The sequence below is a fragment of the Alligator mississippiensis genome, chromosome 2 (genome assembly GCF_030867095.1).
Source record: "Alligator mississippiensis isolate rAllMis1 chromosome 2, rAllMis1, whole genome shotgun sequence".
Lineage (NCBI taxonomy): Eukaryota > Metazoa > Chordata > Crocodylia > Alligatoridae > Alligator > Alligator mississippiensis.
In genome coordinates, this window is record NC_081825.1 from 266,157,430 (window position 1) to 266,177,060 (window position 19,631).

General features: G+C 43.5%; 1 protein-coding gene across 4 annotated transcripts in view; it reads right to left on the minus strand.

The window, feature by feature from the left end:
• Positions 1-14,919: 14,919 nt before the first annotated feature.
• Positions 14,920-19,631, minus strand: part of GTF2A1 (general transcription factor IIA subunit 1) — a 29,840-nt gene continuing 25,128 nt past the window's right edge. For all 4 annotated transcript variants that reach the window (XM_059723148.1, XM_059723149.1, XM_019478867.2 and 1 more), the window contains exon 9: positions 14,920-19,559. In XM_059723148.1, the coding sequence (XP_059579131.1) occupies positions 19,452-19,559 (108 nt within the window). In that variant the 3' untranslated portion in view covers positions 14,920-19,451. The remainder of the gene's footprint in view (positions 19,560-19,631) is intronic.

Consider the following 19,631-nt stretch of genomic DNA (forward strand, 5'->3'; position numbering starts at 1 on the left):
ATTAGGGATACATTTCTAGGGTCTTTGTAATTCTATTAATGTGCTGCTTGTGTTACTTGTGTTTCTATATGGAGCTGTATCTGCTCTTCTGCAAGTCCTCAGCCCCAATGGAGCTATCTTGCAGGACTCAGTTTCAATGGGGCTGGGTTTCTCCAGCCACCAAATCAGTTAAATACATACACACACACAGATTAACATGACACGCCTGACCCGGCTGGGTTGATCAGCATGTACAGGCTGACACCCTCATATGCCAGGAATCAGTTCATTAAGGTAACAATAAAATGCAGTCAGACACAAGCACACAGGTGAACAGAATACCTCTGAATCCGGCTGGGTGTCCAGCTGACAGGTAACAATACATAAAGGGCTTGGTGAGCAACTGTTCACCAGGGCACCCAAAGAGAAAACCAGGAGTAATGGCCACAAACCCCTGGAAGACCCATTTAAGCTCAACATTAGGAAAAATTTCTTGACAGTCAGGATGTCCAGACTGTGGAATAAGCTCCCTTCAGAGGTGGTACAATAACCTATCCTGGAAATCTTCAAGAGGAGACTAGACAGTCACCTTGCTGGGGTCACGTGACCCCCAGTTGTCTTTCCTGCTTGGTGTAGGGGGCTGGACCCAATGATCTTCCAGGTCCCTTCCAGCTTTACAGCCTAGAAATCTCTGATACAATAGCGAAGTCTTCTAGTAGGGTAAAGTAAATATAATCTTATACCACAAGTATCATGGTTTGTAATACCAGGAGTAACAAACAGAAAAGGAGATAGGGAATCTACAATAGGGAAAGGAGTATGGAAGCGATATGGGCACCCAAAACTGCTCTGTGTGCATTTTGGACGATGTGTGTGGATGATACAGTAGCAGCTGCAGTACCCATGCTGACAGCTGCATTAGCTTTGCTAAAGGCTCTACTAGTCATCTGAGCATCCAAAAGCAAGTAGCTTTTGTGTTTTATGTTATAAGACATATGGAGCCTAGAATGATTCTGAAAAAAAAATATCCCAGTGTTTTTTATTCTGGCATCTTCCAGAAATTGGAGTTTTTGGCAACCAATTGGGTCATCTGTTTAAGTAATTGCCTTGTTAGACTGGAAAATTAGAACCAGAAAAAGGCTGCAAATAGGATGAGATAAAGAATCCATACGTGGAAGAGCCAGAGGACACTGTGGGCTGAAGCAGATCTAAGTCTACAGGCTCCTGCTATTTTGCAACATTTGCTGCCACTTTTAGGGTGCAGACAGAAGTGCAGCTCCCAGCTGTAACTCAGATCATTTTCTGTAAAGCATTTTGAGTTACATTCATTACCTCAGACCAAACAAAAGTTCACTGTTGGTTCCAGGACGGAGGGGAATCTAGCTGGGGCTGGCAGCCTGCAGGGCTCTCTGCCAGTGCTCACTGTTTTCGGAATGGGGGCAGAAGGGAAAGCAGCAGAGAGCTCATTCTTGAGCCTCCCCAGCTGGTGCTGAAGGGTGAGGCGGTTGAATTGGAGCCCCACTCCCACCTCAGGACAGCTCCAATATACCCAACTCATCCTCTAGGGAGCTGAAAAATCCACAGACTGAGCTCCCACTGCTCCCTTTCCCCTCTCCCATTCTGAAAACAGCAACAGGCTGGGAGCTCCCAAACACAAGTTACAGGAGATGCTACATTTTGAAATATCTTTATCTGATACCTCATGCAATAAGGGGTCAGATTTTCACCTAATCAGCCATTTTTAAAGCTATTTGCAGCCATGCACTTGTGTTTGGTCACAGCTATAGACTGCTTTCTGTGGCCAGATCTGGCTAAAATTGTCACTTCTCTCTGCACCCTTAGTTAAAATTCTTCAACCTCCTATAAAATTATACTTTAGATTCTTCTCTGTGCCTGAGAAAAAACCTCTCCCATTCATTGTCAGGGGCCATAAAAAAATGAAGATCAAAGAGCCTCTTGTCTTCCAAAATGGAGGCCTTTGAGGTAAGATCTTAGAGGAAAACAGAGGTCTTAGCTTGTCTGATGCAGGATATAGCTAAAAGGATATCAATCATTAAAATTACAATGGCTAAGATGAAGGTATTTGTAATTAATGTTCCGGCTTTATTGGACACCATGGTGAAATGGGTTCAGGGAGGGGAGGACAAAGTTTCTGCCTGTGAGGATCAGGCTATAGAAATGGCTAGGCAGACAGGTTCTTACAGCAAGGAGCTGCAGACCCTGAGGGACAAAGTGCTGGACTTGGAAGACAGACCAGGAGATGCATCATCTGCATCATTGGAGGGTCCAAAAAAAGTTATTCCACTGAGTTTCTAAAAAAAACCCCAACCTAAAAACCTTGTCAGTGTGTTGAAACTCTTTCATATTCTGATTTGAAGATGGGGAGGGACCGCAAGTCTCACTGGGGGAAGCCTGGTTTGGGAGAAAAACCTTGGCCCTTCAGAGCCAATTTTCTAATATTTCTCACCACAAAGAAATTGCTCAGTGATGACAGAGAACTATGAAAACCGACATGGGGTTGCAGCTGCCTGGAGCCCATGCCTGGCCTGTCCTGTGGCTTCTCTCTACTGCCATCAACACCACCTCTGGGCCATGCCAGCGGGACAATGACAGTGCAGAGGAGCTGCAGGGTTGCTCAGGCACATGCTCTGGGCAGCTGCAGCAAGAAGGGCCTGGCAGTGCCAAAGGAGAGGGGTTTGAATTCCCTAAGGCTATTTTCTCCCATTTTACCTGTTCCTGGGGGAGTAGCCTAGTTGCTAACCTGCTGCATAAAAAACAAAGAATGATTCCCTGCTCCATTTTTAAAGGGGTGGATAAAGTACCAACTCCACAATGGTCCAGACTGAGTCCTAGTCCAAATTTATGCCTCTGCATCCCAGAACAAGGTACGCTGCTCTCGCTAGTGTTGCCTTAAGTGGCTTCCCACTCAGTCAGCTTTTGAATCTCATTCTGTGATCCCCGTCTTTCCACATACATCATACAGCAAGCTTAAGGCCCTCCTCAGGGCTGCAGATTCCACCCTAGAATCCAGACATGCAAGCTAGGCATTGCAGCCCAGAGCATTGTAATACATAAGCTACTTTGTAGCTCTAGTCCTAGGAACTTAAAATGTAGGCCTAATGTTCCAGGGCCTTGGGGTAGGTCCCAGAACCTTGAGTGAGGGGCCAGAGGACACACATAATACATGGGCGGAGTAAGGTGCTTCAATACAAGATGCAAAATGACCAGCATACTTAGCTAGGGACTTGCCTGAAGCCAGTGCACTCAACGTGCGAAGCCTAGAACTAGCCAATAGGAAATACGTAAGGCTAGGGCGTCTAAAAAACCTGTCTTTTCCTGGGGCTCAGATGCCCTTCTGTGTACACTGGATATGAAGTCTGGCACCCCATTCCTAAAAGAGGTGCCTGTGCCCTTTTCTTTCAAAGAACTTGGCCCACTTCTCTTGTAGAAGATCCATTCTGCATTAGCTGAGCCATAGCAAACATTGTAGAGGGAGGGTAGGTCCCTCTCTTGGATGTCCTGAATCCAAGGCATCAAAATCCTTGGTTAGGCATCAAAAGTTTTAGACTGCAATGCTCCATTTTACAGCTTTTGTTTCCCCTTTTCAGGTCTAGTGTCCAGGGATTTTAGTCATCTCTAGAGTACTTTAGCCCAGGGGTGTTCAACCCCCAGCACCATGTCATTCAGCCTGTGGGACTAGATCAGGAGCACAGGGCCTAATCCTAGCGCACAGGTCTGTGTGGGAACAGTTCAGGGCCCAATCCTGGTTCACAGAGCCAGATGGGGCAGTACAAGGCTCAATCCCAGCAGGTGGAGGCGGCGCAGGCCCAGACCTGATCCCAGCATGCAGGGTCCAATCCAGCTTGCAGACAGGCACAACATCTCTCATCTGGTCCATGGGACCACAAGGTGGACTGCCACTGCTTTAGCCAATGAAAAAAAAAGAAATGTTTAACATTAGGTTACATTGAAAACCCATATTTAAACACCTAAATGGGGGGTGGGGGGCTGAATTTTAAAAGTTGAGGCATCCAATTCATACCAACTTAGGGACAAAGCAGGTAGAAACTTAGCAGGAAACAGAGACTGAAAAAAAGTGAATGCTGGTTGAGCAACCACAGAAGGAACTTCTACTGCAACCCAGGCTTGTCTTGGGAAGGCGATGGAAGTGCCTGTACACAAACGCACAAAGCCTGAGAAACAAACAGGAAGAATTGGAAGTCCTTGCATAATTGCAGAACTAGGAGATGATTGGAATAACGGAGACTTGGTGGGAGCTCAGATGACTGGAGCACTGGCATGGGTGGGTACAAACTGTTCAGGAAGGACAGGCAGGGGAGAAGAAGAGGAGGAGTTGCACTTCATGTAAAAAGAGCCATGTGATTGCTCAGAGCTTCAGTATGAAACTGGAACTAGGCCTGTTGAAAGTCTCTGGGTTAAGGTTAGAGGAGAGAGCAACAAGGGTGACGTTGTAGTGGAGGTCTGCTGTAGACCACCAGACCAGGAGGTAGTGGTAGATGAGGCTTTCTTCAAACAGCTAGCAGAAGTTTCCTAATCACAAGCCCTGGTTCCCATGGGGAACTTCAATCACCCTGACATCTGCTGGGGAGGCAATACAGCAGTGCACAGACAATCAAAGAAGTTTTTGGAGAGTGTTGGGGACAACTTCCTGGTGCAAATGCTGGAGCCGTCATCTAGGGGCTGTGCTCTCCATGACCTGCTGCTCATGAACAAGGAAGGATTGGTAGAGAATGGCAACTTGCGTAGCAGCAACCACGGGATGGTCGAGTTTAAGATCCTGAGGAAAGAAAGGATGGACAGCAGCAGAGTAAGGACTCTGGACTTCAAAAAAGCAGGCTTTGACTCACTCAGGAAACTTATGGGCAGGATCCCCTGGGAAGCCAGCCTGAGAGGGAGAGGAGTCCAGGAGAGCTGGCTGTACTTTAAAAGAAGTCTTACTTGAGAGTGCAGGAAGAAACCATCCTGATGCACAGGAAGACTAGCAAGTGTGGAAGAAGACCAGCTTGGCTTAGCAGGGAACTCTTCAGTAAACTAAATCACAAAAAGGAAGCTTATAGAAGTGGAAACTTGGACAAATAACTATGGCGGAGTATAAGAGCATTGCTCAGGCATGCAAGGATGAAGTCAGGAAGGCCAAAGCACAATTGGAGCTTCAGCAAGCAGAGGATGTGAAAGGTACCAAGGAGGGTTTCTATAAGAATGTTGGTAGCAAGAGGAGGATTAAGGAAACTGTGGGCCCCTTACCAAAGGGAAGAGGCAACCTTTTGACAGAGGATGCAGAAAAGACTGAAGTGCTCAATGCCTATTTCGCCTCAGTGTTCACAGGCAAGAGCAGTTCCCAGACCACTGCATTGGGCAGTACAGTTTGGGGAGGAGGTGAGCAGCCTTTGGTGGTAAAAGAACAGGCTAGGGACTACTTAGAAAAGCTGGATGTGTACAAGTCCATGGGGCCAGATGGGATGCATCTGAGGGTGCTGCAAGAGTTGGATGATGCGATTACAGAGCCACTGGTGATCGTCTTTGAAAACTCGTGGTGATCAGGAGAAGTCCTGGATGATTGGAGAAGGGCAAACATTGTGCCCATATTTAAAAGAAACAGAAAAGAGGAGGATCCAGGGAACTACAGACCGGTAAGACTCATCTCAGTCCCTGGAAAAATCATGGAGCAGATTTTCAAGGAATATTTCTAAGCACTTAGAGGGGAAGAAGGTGATTAGGGACAGTCAGTGTGGATTCACCAAGAGCACATCATGCCTGACCAACCTGATTGCCTTCTACGATGAGATGACTGGCTCTGTGGACACAGGAAGACGAGTGGACGTGGTGTACCTTGATTTTAGCAAGGCTTTTGTTACCATCTCCCACAACATCCTTGCAAGCAAGCTAAGGAAGGACAGGCTGGATGAATGGAATGTAAGTTGGATAGAAAACTGAGTGGAGCACTGGGTTTAAAGGGTATCAATGGCTCAATGTCTAGTTGGCAGCAGGTATCAAGTGACGTGCCCCACAGGACAATGGGATAGAGTGCACCCTCAGCAAGTTTGCAGATGACACTATGCTGGGAGGAGTAGTAGGTATGCTGGAAGATAGAGCTAAGATTCAAAGTGACCTAGACATATTGGAGGATTGGGCCAAAATAAGTCTCATGAGGTTCAACAAGGACAAGTGTAAAGTCCTGCACTTAGGATAGAACAATGCCATGCACAAGTACTGACTGGGGGCTGATTGGCTAAACAGCAGTTGTGAAGAGAAGGGCCTGGGGGTTATAGTGGACAGTAAGCTGAATATGAGCCAGCAGTGTGCCCTTGTTGCCAAGAAGGCTAACAGCATACTGGGCTGCACTGGTAGGTGCATTGCCAGTAGGTCAAGGTAAGTGATTATTCCCCCCTATTCAGCACTGGTGAGACCACTGTTTCTGGAGTACTGTGTTCAGTTTTTGTCCCCCACTACAGAAAGGATGTGGACAAATTGGAGAGAATCCAGCAGAGGGCAACAAAAATGGTGAGGGGCCTGGGGCACATGGCTTATGGGGAGAGGCTGAGGGAACTGGGCTTATTTAGTTTGGAGAAGAGTAGACAGAGGGGATTTATTAGTTGCTTTCAACTACCTGAAGGGGGGTTTGAAAAAGGATAGAGCTGGACTGTTCTCAGTGGTGGCAGATGACAGAACATGGAGCAACCGTCTCAAATTACAGCAAGGAAAGTTTAGGTTAGATATTAGGAAGTATTTTCTCACTAGGAGGGTAGTGAAGGTCTGGAACAGGTTACCCAGAGAGGTTGTGGAATCTTCATCCTTGGAGGTTTTCAATACCCGGCTAGACAAAGCCTTGGCTGGGATGGTCTAGATGAGGCTGGTCCTGCTTTGATTAGTGGGTTGGAGTAGATGAGCTCCTGAGGTCCCTTCCAACCCTAATTTTCTCTGATTCTATGAATATGCTACCCTTCAGAACAGAGAGGCAACAAGTGAAAACAATAATGCAGTTCTGGCTACATTAACAAGACACATGACAACTAAGCATTTCCCTTGCTTTCTGATTTAGTTAGTTCTACCTTTGCTGTCAAGTAGCAAATTAGATTTTTTTTTAAGTGCTCTTAAATCCCAAACAGCCTTGAGCTTTAGTGTTTCTGTTGTACAACTTTGCTCCTGATTTTCTGAGTGTAGTCTGTGAATACTCTAGATTCTTTATGTGTTGCTGCTGCCTAGAGGAAGCTGTAGAAATGAGCCAATTGACTGCTTTATCATCCTCCTGATTTCTACCTAATTAAACCCATTAGTGATGTGCTGTCAGTGAAAGTCTGTAGTCTCTTAGGGTGTGTTTACCCTATTCTGAGACCTCTATTGCTGCAGCTAAAATGCTACTGGTTAGCTGTAATTAGCTGGGTGAAAGCTAGTCAGAAATACATCTATTTTCAGAGTGTTTGTTTTTTATGCATTGTTTCTAACTTAACAGATCAGCAGCATGAGAAAAAAAATCTGTAAGCACACTACAAACCACTGATGTCAGAGCTTTCTTGGGCAAACAAGATACCGGTATTCATAAATATCAATAAAAGACTGATAACCAGGAATTAAAAATATCTGGCAAGGAAAGCTACTGATAGTTACAAAATTACATGTAGTGTATTCCTGCACTGGGCATCCTGACATTTCCAGCCATGGCAGCAGATAAGACTACTGACCTATAGTAGTAGTAGTATATAGGCTATAACAGAGAAGCACAAAACTGCCTATAACTTTGACATTTCTTGCCCAATTTGGATGAAACTTGTTGGGATGGTAGCCCTTTCTGAGGCCATGAAGCATGCTGAGTTTCAAGGAGATAGGTGCAGGGGTTTCTGGGAAACTGCACCTCAAATTCTTGAAAGCAAGACTCGTGTCACTTGTAAGTGTGAAGGCAGAGGGGGGTGAAAACTGCAGGGATGGTAGCCCTTGCTGAGGCCAGGAGGCCTGCCAGCTTCCAGCAAAATAGACAGTGAAGCTTTGTTCAGCCCTAACACCCTAACCTGTCATAAATAAAACAGGGGGACCATGACAGCCAACGTCCTGCTTCTGTAAAAAGTTAATATATGCTCAAGAGATCTCAGGAAGAGGGCCATGCCTCCTGCCACAGAGAAAGGCAACTCCCAGTCCGTACCAAATCTAACCACGGGGTAAAATTCCTTCCAACCCCAGAGGCGATCGGCCTGACCATGAGCAGGGGGCTAGACTTCCTAGGCAGGAGCCTCTGGCTTTAAGTCCCAGCAGGAACACTGACATACTCCAATCAAAATTCCCAGCCTTGGCTGCAGCCAACACGCAATGCTTTTGAGGAAAGCTTAAAAACACACTGACTTATCTAGAAGAGGCTTGTGAATCATTTCCAACACAGTCTCAGAGTACACTAGGGTGGTGGGAGGTGCGAAGTAAATAAGGTCCGAAAGCTCTCTGGTAGCATTTCAAACAAGCTTGATTACTGAGAATAACAGCATTCTCCCCCCCAGTCCCTCTCATCCCTAAGATTCATTGCATGGGTTTATTCTGGTCAGCATACTCAGTCGAATGCATCAAGAACTTGAGGGAAACCCCCCAAGCCCAGTGGTCTAGCAACTATGGGAATAGAACTAAAGGTTCCTGGTGCCGTGGGAGAGAAGGGCCGCAAATCACAGCAACAAGCTGTGGTACCCCCTACTATAGCTACTGTTGCCACTAACAAAGGAAACTGGTAGCTGAAGCAGGGCAGAGCATGAGAGCATCTAATTTCACTACAGTGAAGTTGTAAACCACCACAAGGGTTTGGAAAATGCTGGCATACAGGGATGGAGAAGATTCTGGGAAAGAGTGCACTTGCTGACTGTACAGCCTCAAATGTCCTAGTGTTCCCTCCTATTTATGCTTGAAATGTTTTCAAGCCGGTGTTTCAATTGGGCTCCAAAAAGAAATCCAGCTACATTATCTGTGTATTTTTCATCTTCTTCACATGTTCTCTCAGCCCCATCCTCAAGGTTATTATTATTATTATTTTTTAATTTACCCTAGGTTTACTAATGCCACTAACATATTTCTGGGGCCACAGTTAATCTTAAAAGGATTACACTATTCTTGAGGACATTCCACCAGGAATGAAAAGTAGCACCTGGTTAACAGCACAAGCAAGGATTAGCTTATGAAAGTATTGAAGTAGAAGAGTGGATCCTATCGACCTAAATTCCTATGGTACTAACTGAGGCACAGAGCTGACAGCCACTGTTATGGACAGGTCTGTGGGGGTCTTTTACCCCCAGTGATGAAGGCTGTAGTGACATTTCTCATCCAATTGATAATGCCTTCCATAGCATTATATCCTTGAATACAGGCAACCCCCACTTAGTGCTGTTAATTGGTTCCAGAAAAACCAAGTACCAAGTGAAACCCATTTCCCCATAGAAATAAATGTAAATAGAGATTAATTGGTTACTGCCTGCCCTGCCACTGCCTCTCCCCACTCCCCCACCCACCTACCAGCACTCCAGCCCCACATCCCAACCCAGGGCTGTGCTCCTGCTGCCCTGCTGTGGGCCCCCACTGGCCCTGGCCCCAGCCCTGCGCACTGGACCAGGCCCCATGCTCATACCCAGCCCCCCCACGCTGCTTCTCACTTCCGCTGCCTCTCCCCACCCCCCTTGCCTGCCCACCAGCCTCTCCAGCCTGGGCACTGGCACTACTGCCACCCTGCTCTGGGCACTGGCCTCTGCCACTGGTCACCAATGCAAGCCCCGTGCTCCTGCCCCGTGCACTCTGGGCACAGACCCCCACCAGCCCTGGTCCCAGGCACTAGTGCAGGCCTCATACTATTTGCCTCTATTGCCACTGCATCTCCCCACCCCCCCCGCCCGGTCCAGCCCAGGCACTGGTGCTCCTGCCACCCTGGTCTGGGTGCAGGCTTCTACTTGTCCCGGCACAGGCCGCACTCACTGGCACGGGCCCGTGCTCCTGCTGACTCTAGCCCCAGCTTGGGTCCCACACTCCATCCCTTTTTTGCAGTTGCTTGCAGCCTTGGAGAAGTACATTTCACTTTGCTTTCCCCCCCCCCCCCCCCCCACCATTTGTGCTTAATTCCCATCTTTCTCCATCTCTGTGAACAATGGGCTACTAGATGGCTGATGAGTCCTTTCATTCTTGATAGACAGACTTAGTAATTACACAAAAAATGTCCGTACATACACATTGACCATGTTATTGAGTAGTAGGAGTATCTTGCAATATTATATTTGAAAGTCCACCTTTCAGAACATGGGAATCAGAATTGACAGGTAACCAAGTACTCCAAAATGTATTGGCTGGGACAGCTGAAAAATCCTTTTTTCTATTATGATCATACTTGTTTCCTTTTGAGAGAAAAGGAAACAATTTAGAGACAGTTTATTTGAGATTTGCCCGGTACAGAAACGCCAGCTGTACAGCACAGATGTAGATCTTAGAATCATAGAAAGTGAGGGTTTGAAGGATCCTCAGGAGGTCATTTAGTCCAACCCCCTGCTCAAAGCAGGACCATCCCCAGGTACCATATTTATTTGATGGTAAGATGAGGTCCCCCCCACACTTCCACATGGTGGGGGGTGGGGAGGGAGGGGAAAAGAAGAGAGGGAAATCAAGCCTCATCTTATAGTTGCATACGACTTACCCAAAATAAGACAATGCACAGGTCAGTGAGGAGGCAGTGCAGCCAGGCAACCAGCAGAGGTGAGCCAGGATCCCCCCAGCATTCAGGGTTCCTGGCTGGCCAGTGCACGGTCACTCCAAGCTGCTGCCTGCTGTATGCCAAGTTTCTTCAGCGCTGTAACAAAATTGAGCCCCAGGGGTAGTTATGATGCCTCCTAGCAGCCACATGCCTCTTGCTCCACACCCTTACTCGTCACATCCAGATGTAATGAGCTGATTGGTGAAAATGGAGGCTGCTCTGGGGTCCCAGAGTGAGCCCTCATCTGAGCCTTCAGCAGGTCTCTCCCAGACCCCACTGGTCCCAATCCTGTCCCTCAGGGGTGTAACCTGCATGCTCCATGGCAGACCCAGTAGTACTTCTGGTCCACTGCTGAGCATGCAGGGAACCTCCCCGCATGCTCCTGTGGGACACTCCATCTGCCCCACCATCTCAGCATTCATGAGCCACCTGGTACCTTGAGGTACGTACAAAGAACAAAGCTGTGTCTATGGCTGAATCATCAAATCTCTCTGAATTGAAGGTGGAGGCTTCCGATTCAATTCAGGGGGATTAATGGGTCTCCTGATTCTATCTGGATTCGGAGATTGGGCTGCTGAATTGAAATCAGCACCCAAAGCTTTGCACAGCCCTTGTTTCTAGCCAACACATGCCGAGTCACTCTGAGCTACTGCTTATGCAGCAGGTGCTGGAGCAACCCAGCACACCCAGCCAGACTGCCACTGCATGACAAGTTGCTTTGGCACCTGCTGCTGGGGCAGCAGTTCAGAGCGACTCGGCACGTACTTGCCAGAAACTCCATACACTACAGGAACTGTGCCTGGCTGGCACCTGCTGGGTCATTTTGAGCTGCATGTAGGGTTTTCAGTCAGAGGGTGTCAAAGTCAGTCAGCACACGCAGGCAGGCAGCAGCTTGGAGTGACCCCACACCAGCCAGCCAGGTTACTCCAGCACCTACTACTGGCAGCAGCAGCTCAGAGCAACTTGGCACGTGCTGGGCAGAAGCCCCACATGCTGTGTAGACAGTGCCTGTCCAGTGCCTGCTGGGTCATTTCAAGCTGCATGCAGAGCCTGGTCAGTGCATGCCAAGTTGCCTCAGGATCCACCAGCCAGGCAGTAGCTGAGAGTGGCTTGATCACCTGCCTGCCAAACACCCAGCATGCTGTGGGGAGGGGCTGGCCAGGCATGCAGCAGGAACGGACCCCAACAGGGGTTGGCCAGCACACAACAAAAGGGACCCTGCAAGTGCTGGCCAACACTCAGAGAGGAGAAGCCTCCAGAGGCCAGCCAGGCACCCTGCAGCGAGGGACCCAACTGCAGTGACAAGGGAAACAATGTGGTGGAGGACCCAATGCATGGTGAGGCTCCAGACAGCACCAGCAAAGGATCCAGCATGCAATGGGAGACTACTAGCAGTGGCACCAAGGGATCTAGCATAAAAAGGTGAAGCACCCAACATGTGGTGGTGAGCAATCTGGTAGCAATGACAAGGGACCCAGAACATGCATGCTGATAAGGGATTCAACAGCAAAGATGAGGGACTGTGCATGAGCATGCCAGCGAGGGCTCTAGTACACAGTGAGGTTCCAGGCAGCAGTGGTGAGGAAGCCAGAATTCAGTGAGGCACCCAGTAGCAAGGCAAGGGGCATGTGGCAGGGGAGCACCCAGGGGCGTAGCAGAAAAAGCATATTACAGGATTTGATCACCACTTGGGGTGAGTAGTGGCAGGGAAAATCTCATGACAGACTACGTAGAAAAAAAAAGGATGTAGTGGTAGATGTGAAGATATTAAAAGAAATGAGGCACAGCTATGATACAAGTTTTTTTTTAAAAGGTTATAAATTATGCTGAAAAGACAAATAATTGTCAAGTGAGAAGGAAGTAAAATGTTACTGAAGCAAATGTGCATTAATGGAGACAATTAAAAGGAAAAACTCAAGAATGCTGAAGTCCACACAGAAAACATTTGGTGTCCAAAACAAGGCTGCTCTCCTGAAATTGATAAGCAAGTTCTCTAGTATGTTCAAGAACAGAGAAAGGCCAATCACCTGTGAAGTACTGCGACTCAAGGCATTAGAAATAGCAAAGGAATTGAACATTCCCCTTCAAAAATTAAAAGTAATGGGTGGTGTATCCAAATGGCTAAGCCACTATGTCTCATCATAAGACAGAGAACATAACTTGAACAAAAAAAGTTACCATCAGACTGTGGCAAAGAACTGGCTGAATTCCAGTGGTACATTATTAGGCTATGCAAAACTCATGATTACCTGGATGGGCCAGATAGGTAATGCTAAGCAATATCACCATCCAGGAGAAAAGGCACAAAATCCATAATTATGAGACATTAAGTCATGAATTAGTGATGTTAGTAGTATTGGCAGATGGGAGAGAATTGCCACCCTGTACGATTTGGAAGCCAAAACTCTGCCAAAATAAAAAGTTGTCACCAGGAATAGTTAGGTGCTAGGAAGACGGATGGATTGTCATGTGAACTGATGCCTGTCTGGTTAGGTGTGTGGAAATGGATACCTGAGGCACTGCAAAAAAATTTGTTAGGTTCATTCAGAGAGCATTTAACACGTGAAAGCAAAAATTCAATCAGTCAACAAATTGTGATCTTGTACTCGTACCTGCTGGTATGACACCTCAACTCCAAGTGTTGGATGTCAGAGTGAATAAGCCCTTTAAGGACCATTTACAGTGTCAGTACTCAGACTGGCTCTTGGGAGGGAACCATGCACTTGCACCTGGTGGGAAGATTATGAAGCCAACTGTAGCACTGCTTTCCCAATAGATTCTGGCTTCTTGAGCCAGGATATCTTCAGAATCCATTATTTAAAGGCTTCAAGAAGTGCTGTATATCCAATGCCCCAGATGGAACTAGAGATAGTGTTTTGTGGGAAGATGTGGGAGATAAGAATAGTGAAGAAGAGTGTGAGTGAGGATGCATGTGGAAGTGACTAGCCCCCCAAATTGTAAGCTCTAAGAAAGGAGTAGCACTCACCAGGTTTCAGACAGAACCTAGTATAAATCAAGTTAACATTTGAATTGAATTGAAGCCCATGTTGAATTTATGACTTACTGATATTGCTATAATGTGTCAATGGGTCTGTTTATTAAAATAATACCAAATTAAAATAATACCAAAATAAAATGATGGGGGGGGGGGGTAGGGGGGCAGGTCACCTTACATTCAGGGTTGTCTTAGATTTGAGTAAATATGGTATATCATCCCAGGCAAGGCTTTGTTTACCCAGGTCCTAAACCTGTACGGATGGGGACTCCGCCTCTCTAGGTAGCTGGTTCCAGTGCTCTACTACAATACAAATGTTGCTGAAAGATAGCTGGAAACACTCAAGTTTTAACTTCCTCTCAGCATAAAATAAACTCCACTGAGCGCCACACCACACTGAAGAGGCAAAATGCTTCAAATATAAACAGATAAACAAAGCTCGAGTCATCACATGCTATTGTACTGTTAGTTTGTCACAATCACACTGCGAGGGTCATGAACAGTCACTTGTTCACTGTGACCCACCCCAACCTCAATGTGCTAGTTTCCCCATCTTTTGTAACCATTAAAATTAAAGTCTGAATTAAACTTTGAGAGAAAAACTGCAGAGCCATGTAAGAGAGCCCATTAAACATCCAGTGTGCATCTTCCTGTTCCTTTATGAAGACCTTTGAATTGTTTAACAACTAAAAAATAGATAATAACCTTTTGCTGATTAAAGCCAATGGTAGGTCTTATAAGAGACTTGAAAATTCTATCAAGGTCATTAAATCACAAAATACAAAGCGATTATAATAGTTATGGGCCGACTAGACTGGAAATAGGGACTTCATTAATGAAGTGAAACAGTGGACTCATGTTTGCCAAGTTTCTCATCATTTTGAAAGAACCATTTTGCAGACTAAGGATTGCAGACTGGAGATCTAGATCATGTTTTCTTTGCTTAAGGGATTGATTTAAATCTGGGTTTGGGTTTGTGCTAAATTTCCACCTCCAGACCTAAAACGAAAAAGCATTTTTTTTTTTTAAATTGTGAACCATGTTAAAATAGAAGAGACTATGCAGCAAATTCATTTTTTACTCAACTAGGCAGGAAATAATGATATGCTTTCCTTACCTTGAAGTATTTCATTACAAGATATGAAAGTACTTTCAAAGTACTGCAGCTCAATCAATTGTTAATGCATCAGCCAGATGCATATACAAAATAGTAAATAAAAAGGGCAAATTTATTTTTTAAATAACATCTTTAATTAAAGTTTTTGCAAAGGCAAAATATTAAACTTAAAATAGGTCTTAGTACATCAAAATACTAAGTTCTCTAATTGTATTCCAAGCATGGCCTTCGAAACATAATATCCTGTATATCACAGAAGAGCAACCTTGATCTGCAATTGTACAGAATGAATTTTACAAACATAATAAATATATTTACCCCCTTACACATAACAGTATATGTACAACAGCAGTTGACAATAGTAGCTCAAAACAGCAAAAAAGGATATTCCCCCTCTCCGTGTTTTATTGGTACCCTATTGCATACTGGAGCAAGTAACATTGGATGGCTGCATGTCTAGCTAATCCAAGGTAGTTCCTTCTGGTTTAAAATAAATTCCTTTTGTTCCTCAATGTTCAATCCAACTGAGTTGCAAAAAACACAAAAACAAAACAAAAAAACACCCCACCAAACCAACTGCCTTATGTTAACTGCTTAAGGAAAAAAAAAGTAAGCATTAGCAACCTGATCTGCCAGAAACAAAAGGCCTGGTTTCCACACATTTCTCACCCACTCAAAATAATGAGAACTAGATTTATGAATCCTAGACAGATATGTAACAATGTGCTAGTTTCCCCATCTTTTGTAACCATTAAAGTCTGAATTAAACTTTTAGAGAAAAATTGTAGAACCATGTAAGAGACCATTAGACATCCAGTGTGCATTTCCCTAAACCTACTGTTCTAGGTCCGGAACATTATTGCATTCTATAACAATAATAAAAAAATTCAAAAGAACTTTTTCAAATGGGGGAGAGAGAGACAGAAAGACAGAATAAGCTCTAGTAGACAAGGTCTCATTTTTAACTCCTGCATTGGAATTCCAGAATTGTATTCTGGTAGTGTTTTATCGTGACAATTGCTGCCGAGTGTAGACAGATTATATGATTACTTTTACAAAGGGAAAAAAAACCTAAAACCTCAAAAGTTTACTCTACCTTCTTAACTACAGCAAAAATTAGAAAGACATCTATAACAAAGCTCTGTTACATCACATTTAGTATGTTCTTTGCTCTTTTCTAGAAACTGTGCTTCAGAACAGTCTCATCCCCTTAAGAATAAGCTATGACCATAATTTGTTCTTGTGAAATCATGATCTGTAAAATCAGGAGAATGACTGTTGTTGAAAAAGCAGCTTGCGATTGCAATGCAGGAATAAGGTGGATGAAACCTCAAATTTTGCCACTTACCACCAACAGTTGGGGGAATAAAGCTTTATACATTTTATTTAAATAGTCCAATATAAAGTTCCTTATGAGACTAAATGCTCTATTACCCTCCTTAGCAGACAACGTTTTCACTTCTTTTCAACTTAGATGTGTTAAAATGATTGCACATATTGAAAAGCCAATATAATTAGAGCTAAAATGTTGATTTGTGATTGAAGCACTGTAGGAAGTCTACTCTTAGGAATCCAATAAAATATAACCATGCTGACAAAGCAGGAATATCTGCAAATCGAAAAGGCACAAAACTCCGAACTTTGTCCAGTTGCTCTTTAAAATTTCCATTAGCCATCATGGTTAAAACATTTAACTATGAAGTTATCTTTCCCCATTTAGTCATCTTAAAAAGGTGCTCCATTATCTGTGCAAATCTAAACAAAAGCCCTCTTGAAACCGTTAATAATACTGAACTATTTAAAAAATGAAAAAAATCTATTTTCTACTTCCAAGAAAAAAAATAATTTAAATGCTATGAACATGGGAATCCCTTGCCCTCAGAAAGGAATGGTTTTCTATAGAACCTAATGAAATTGTCTGTTCAATTAAAATATTAAAAATGATTAAAATTCAAGTACAATAATAAAATTAAGCAAACTACATTCTTACATCAAGCTGCTACAATAAAAAAAACAAACGTGCTTTGTGATTTAAAAAAGGAACACTTGATGTAGCAATAAGAGCACAGTTTGGTACGTTTATGTTTGACTGGCTTTTAGAAAACTTCACAGGTACTACTATTGAAAGACCAGTGCCTCATCTGTCAAGCATACCTTATAATTAATTTGCAAGATACCATACAAGTATGGTTGGTTTCTAACTTCCTTGAAGATGAGCTAAATTTAAGTAATCTTTAAAGCTGTGGTATTCCTTAAAAATAAATAAAAAAGCTATGCAGTTTCTACTATAAAATACTTGGGCGAAAGACCCTACATGTAAGAAGAAACTAAACATCTTGTACAGTAATCTGGGTTCCAGTAGTATAAACAGGAATCTGTAGCTAAACGACTTTTACCGATTCAACTGTGCAACATAATGGGATTTGTTCTAAATCATTTGAAAGGCTAAAAAAACTACTGGTAATCAGCATTAATACTACCTGGAGATGCAGGAAAGATACAAAGGAAATTATTAATCAGTAACTGGTTTCACTGAAGATGCACACAATTTAAGTATGAATAGTGGTGCATTAAAATAAACAAGACTTCAAAATTATTTCTTTCTACAGAAGAAAAAGTAAATACTGTTCAGAGAGAAACCTAAGTCCAGAGCCAAAAATGTATCCTAAAATGGTTACAGCTTTAGTTGGTAATGAATTAATGAGATCAGAAACTTAGCTTGTAACAAAGCCAATAATGTGTACAGACAGGTAAGTTACTAAAACAAACAAAAAAACCTCGACTACCTGTGAATTAAGGACAGCGATACCACAGGTGCAAACATAACCACTCAGTTTTCTTTCTTGCTACATATTGTGGATCTCCTCTATGCTATTTGAGACTATGAATGCACTTGGAAAATAAGTAGAGAGCAAAAATGAAAGCAGTTAATATATACTGCTGATTAAATATATTTTTGATTTTGTTAAATAAAAAATTTCAATTTCATCCTCCACTAGAAGAAAGGCCAAGTAAAGTGGTAAAGAGTCTGCTTTGCAGTGTTCCCCTTGTTTGAGTTAAACTTGCTTCCTCTGTTGGTTTTTAACCTCCCCTCTCCCCCGCCCTCTACTTCAGGTAGGCAATGAGAACATTATAGTTTTATCTTGAAATGGTAAGCCACACAGAGCATTTGCATTCCTTCCTCACAGATGTCCGATTTAAAAACTACATTTCCAACTCCTCCTTCCTTGCTGGAGAGGGACTGAATTTCTGAAAGACTGATCTGAAAGAAGAACCGAACCACTGCATCAAGGAAAAGATGTTTTGCTTTTCATAAATGACATTTGTGATACGCAAGTGCAAAGGCTGTTACATTAGGTTTAAGTATGTGATGACTATTTCTGCATTACCAAGTCATCCCTTTTATTAAGTTACTCTTGACAAAATTTATGATCAATGCTTCACATCATTCGCCATAAAGCTGTGCATCACTAGAGGCTTTAAAGACATTAATGGCAGCACACTTCAACTTACTGGTAAGACTATACAAGGAGAGAAAAAGCTCTGGGGTATTGTTATAATTAAACAAGTCTCCTTATTAGCAGAACTTCAGCTGGGTATTAAAAGCTTATATATAACCTCTCCCTAACACAAACATTCAGAGTTCTGTTCCACCCATATTTATGGATGCCTGGATTGTAAAAGTAGTGAGCAAGTGAAGGAATGAATATAATAAGTAATCAGAACGCCTGCAGTTTTCAATCTGAAGAGTCTCTACAGGCCTTCTAAGCAGCAAATAAAAGCTACCATTGCATTCTTCTCAGCTCTATGCCAAACCACTCTATCAAATGCTAAAAGTATGTTTAAAAGAGTCAAGGGGCCCAATTTTTCGAAAAAGATTTATAGGTTTTCAACACTAAAAGAAAAAAAAATACAGACCCAAAGGTCAAGGTATCACTCAAATTAAGAAGTATAAATTATCATATTACATTTTGTAACTGCTAAGAATAAGAATTTCTTGGAGGAAAGGGGGGAGGGGGGAGGGAAAGAGGGGAGGACAGGTGAGTGAGGGAAGGAACGAAGGAAAATATGTAGATAAAATTATACATGACCATAGTACAATTAAAAAGTGTTTTTCTTATAGAAGATAATTAAAATTTAAACGCCTTAATTCTTACCCTTCTGTACAAAGCCTGCACACAGTTTTAAGCAACATTCTGACCATCTTCACTATCAAAGGGAAGTGTTCAAAGCAAAGTTTTGTACACACAAAGCATTTTCAGATTATTAGTATATCAAAAAGGAATTCAATCAGTGGAAGAAATTTTAAAACCTTAACCCAGGGGGAAGAAAGGGGAGACAAAGCCTTACATGCTAATTACCAGCTGTAGGTTCTTGTATGCAGAATTGACAATTAATGTATTCCTAACACAAAACCAGCTCCCAGACAATGCTAGTTGCTACAGTCCCATGGCTTGCCCACTGAAGTAGTGTCTATGTTGCCACGCTCTACCTTTGTCCTGGTAGTTTTGTTTATACTGTACTTTTCTGATGTGCAGAGATAAATTTTGGTTGAAATGCATGTCCAAGTCTCAACCTTTCCTGCTTTTGCTTTTCTTTCTTTTTTATTTTTGGGGGGAGTTTTATGCTTTGTCTTAAAAACTTCACCATTCCGCATCTCCAATGGCTTTGGAAAATACATAATCTCTTCCATTAAGGTTCATGATGCCATCCTTGAGGTGAAATTTCCACTTGTTTTTACTTCTATGGATCTAAAAAACCAAAAGCAAATCAAACAAGAAACATCAGAAGCAAGAAGCAGCAGCTCACAACTAAGTTTACGA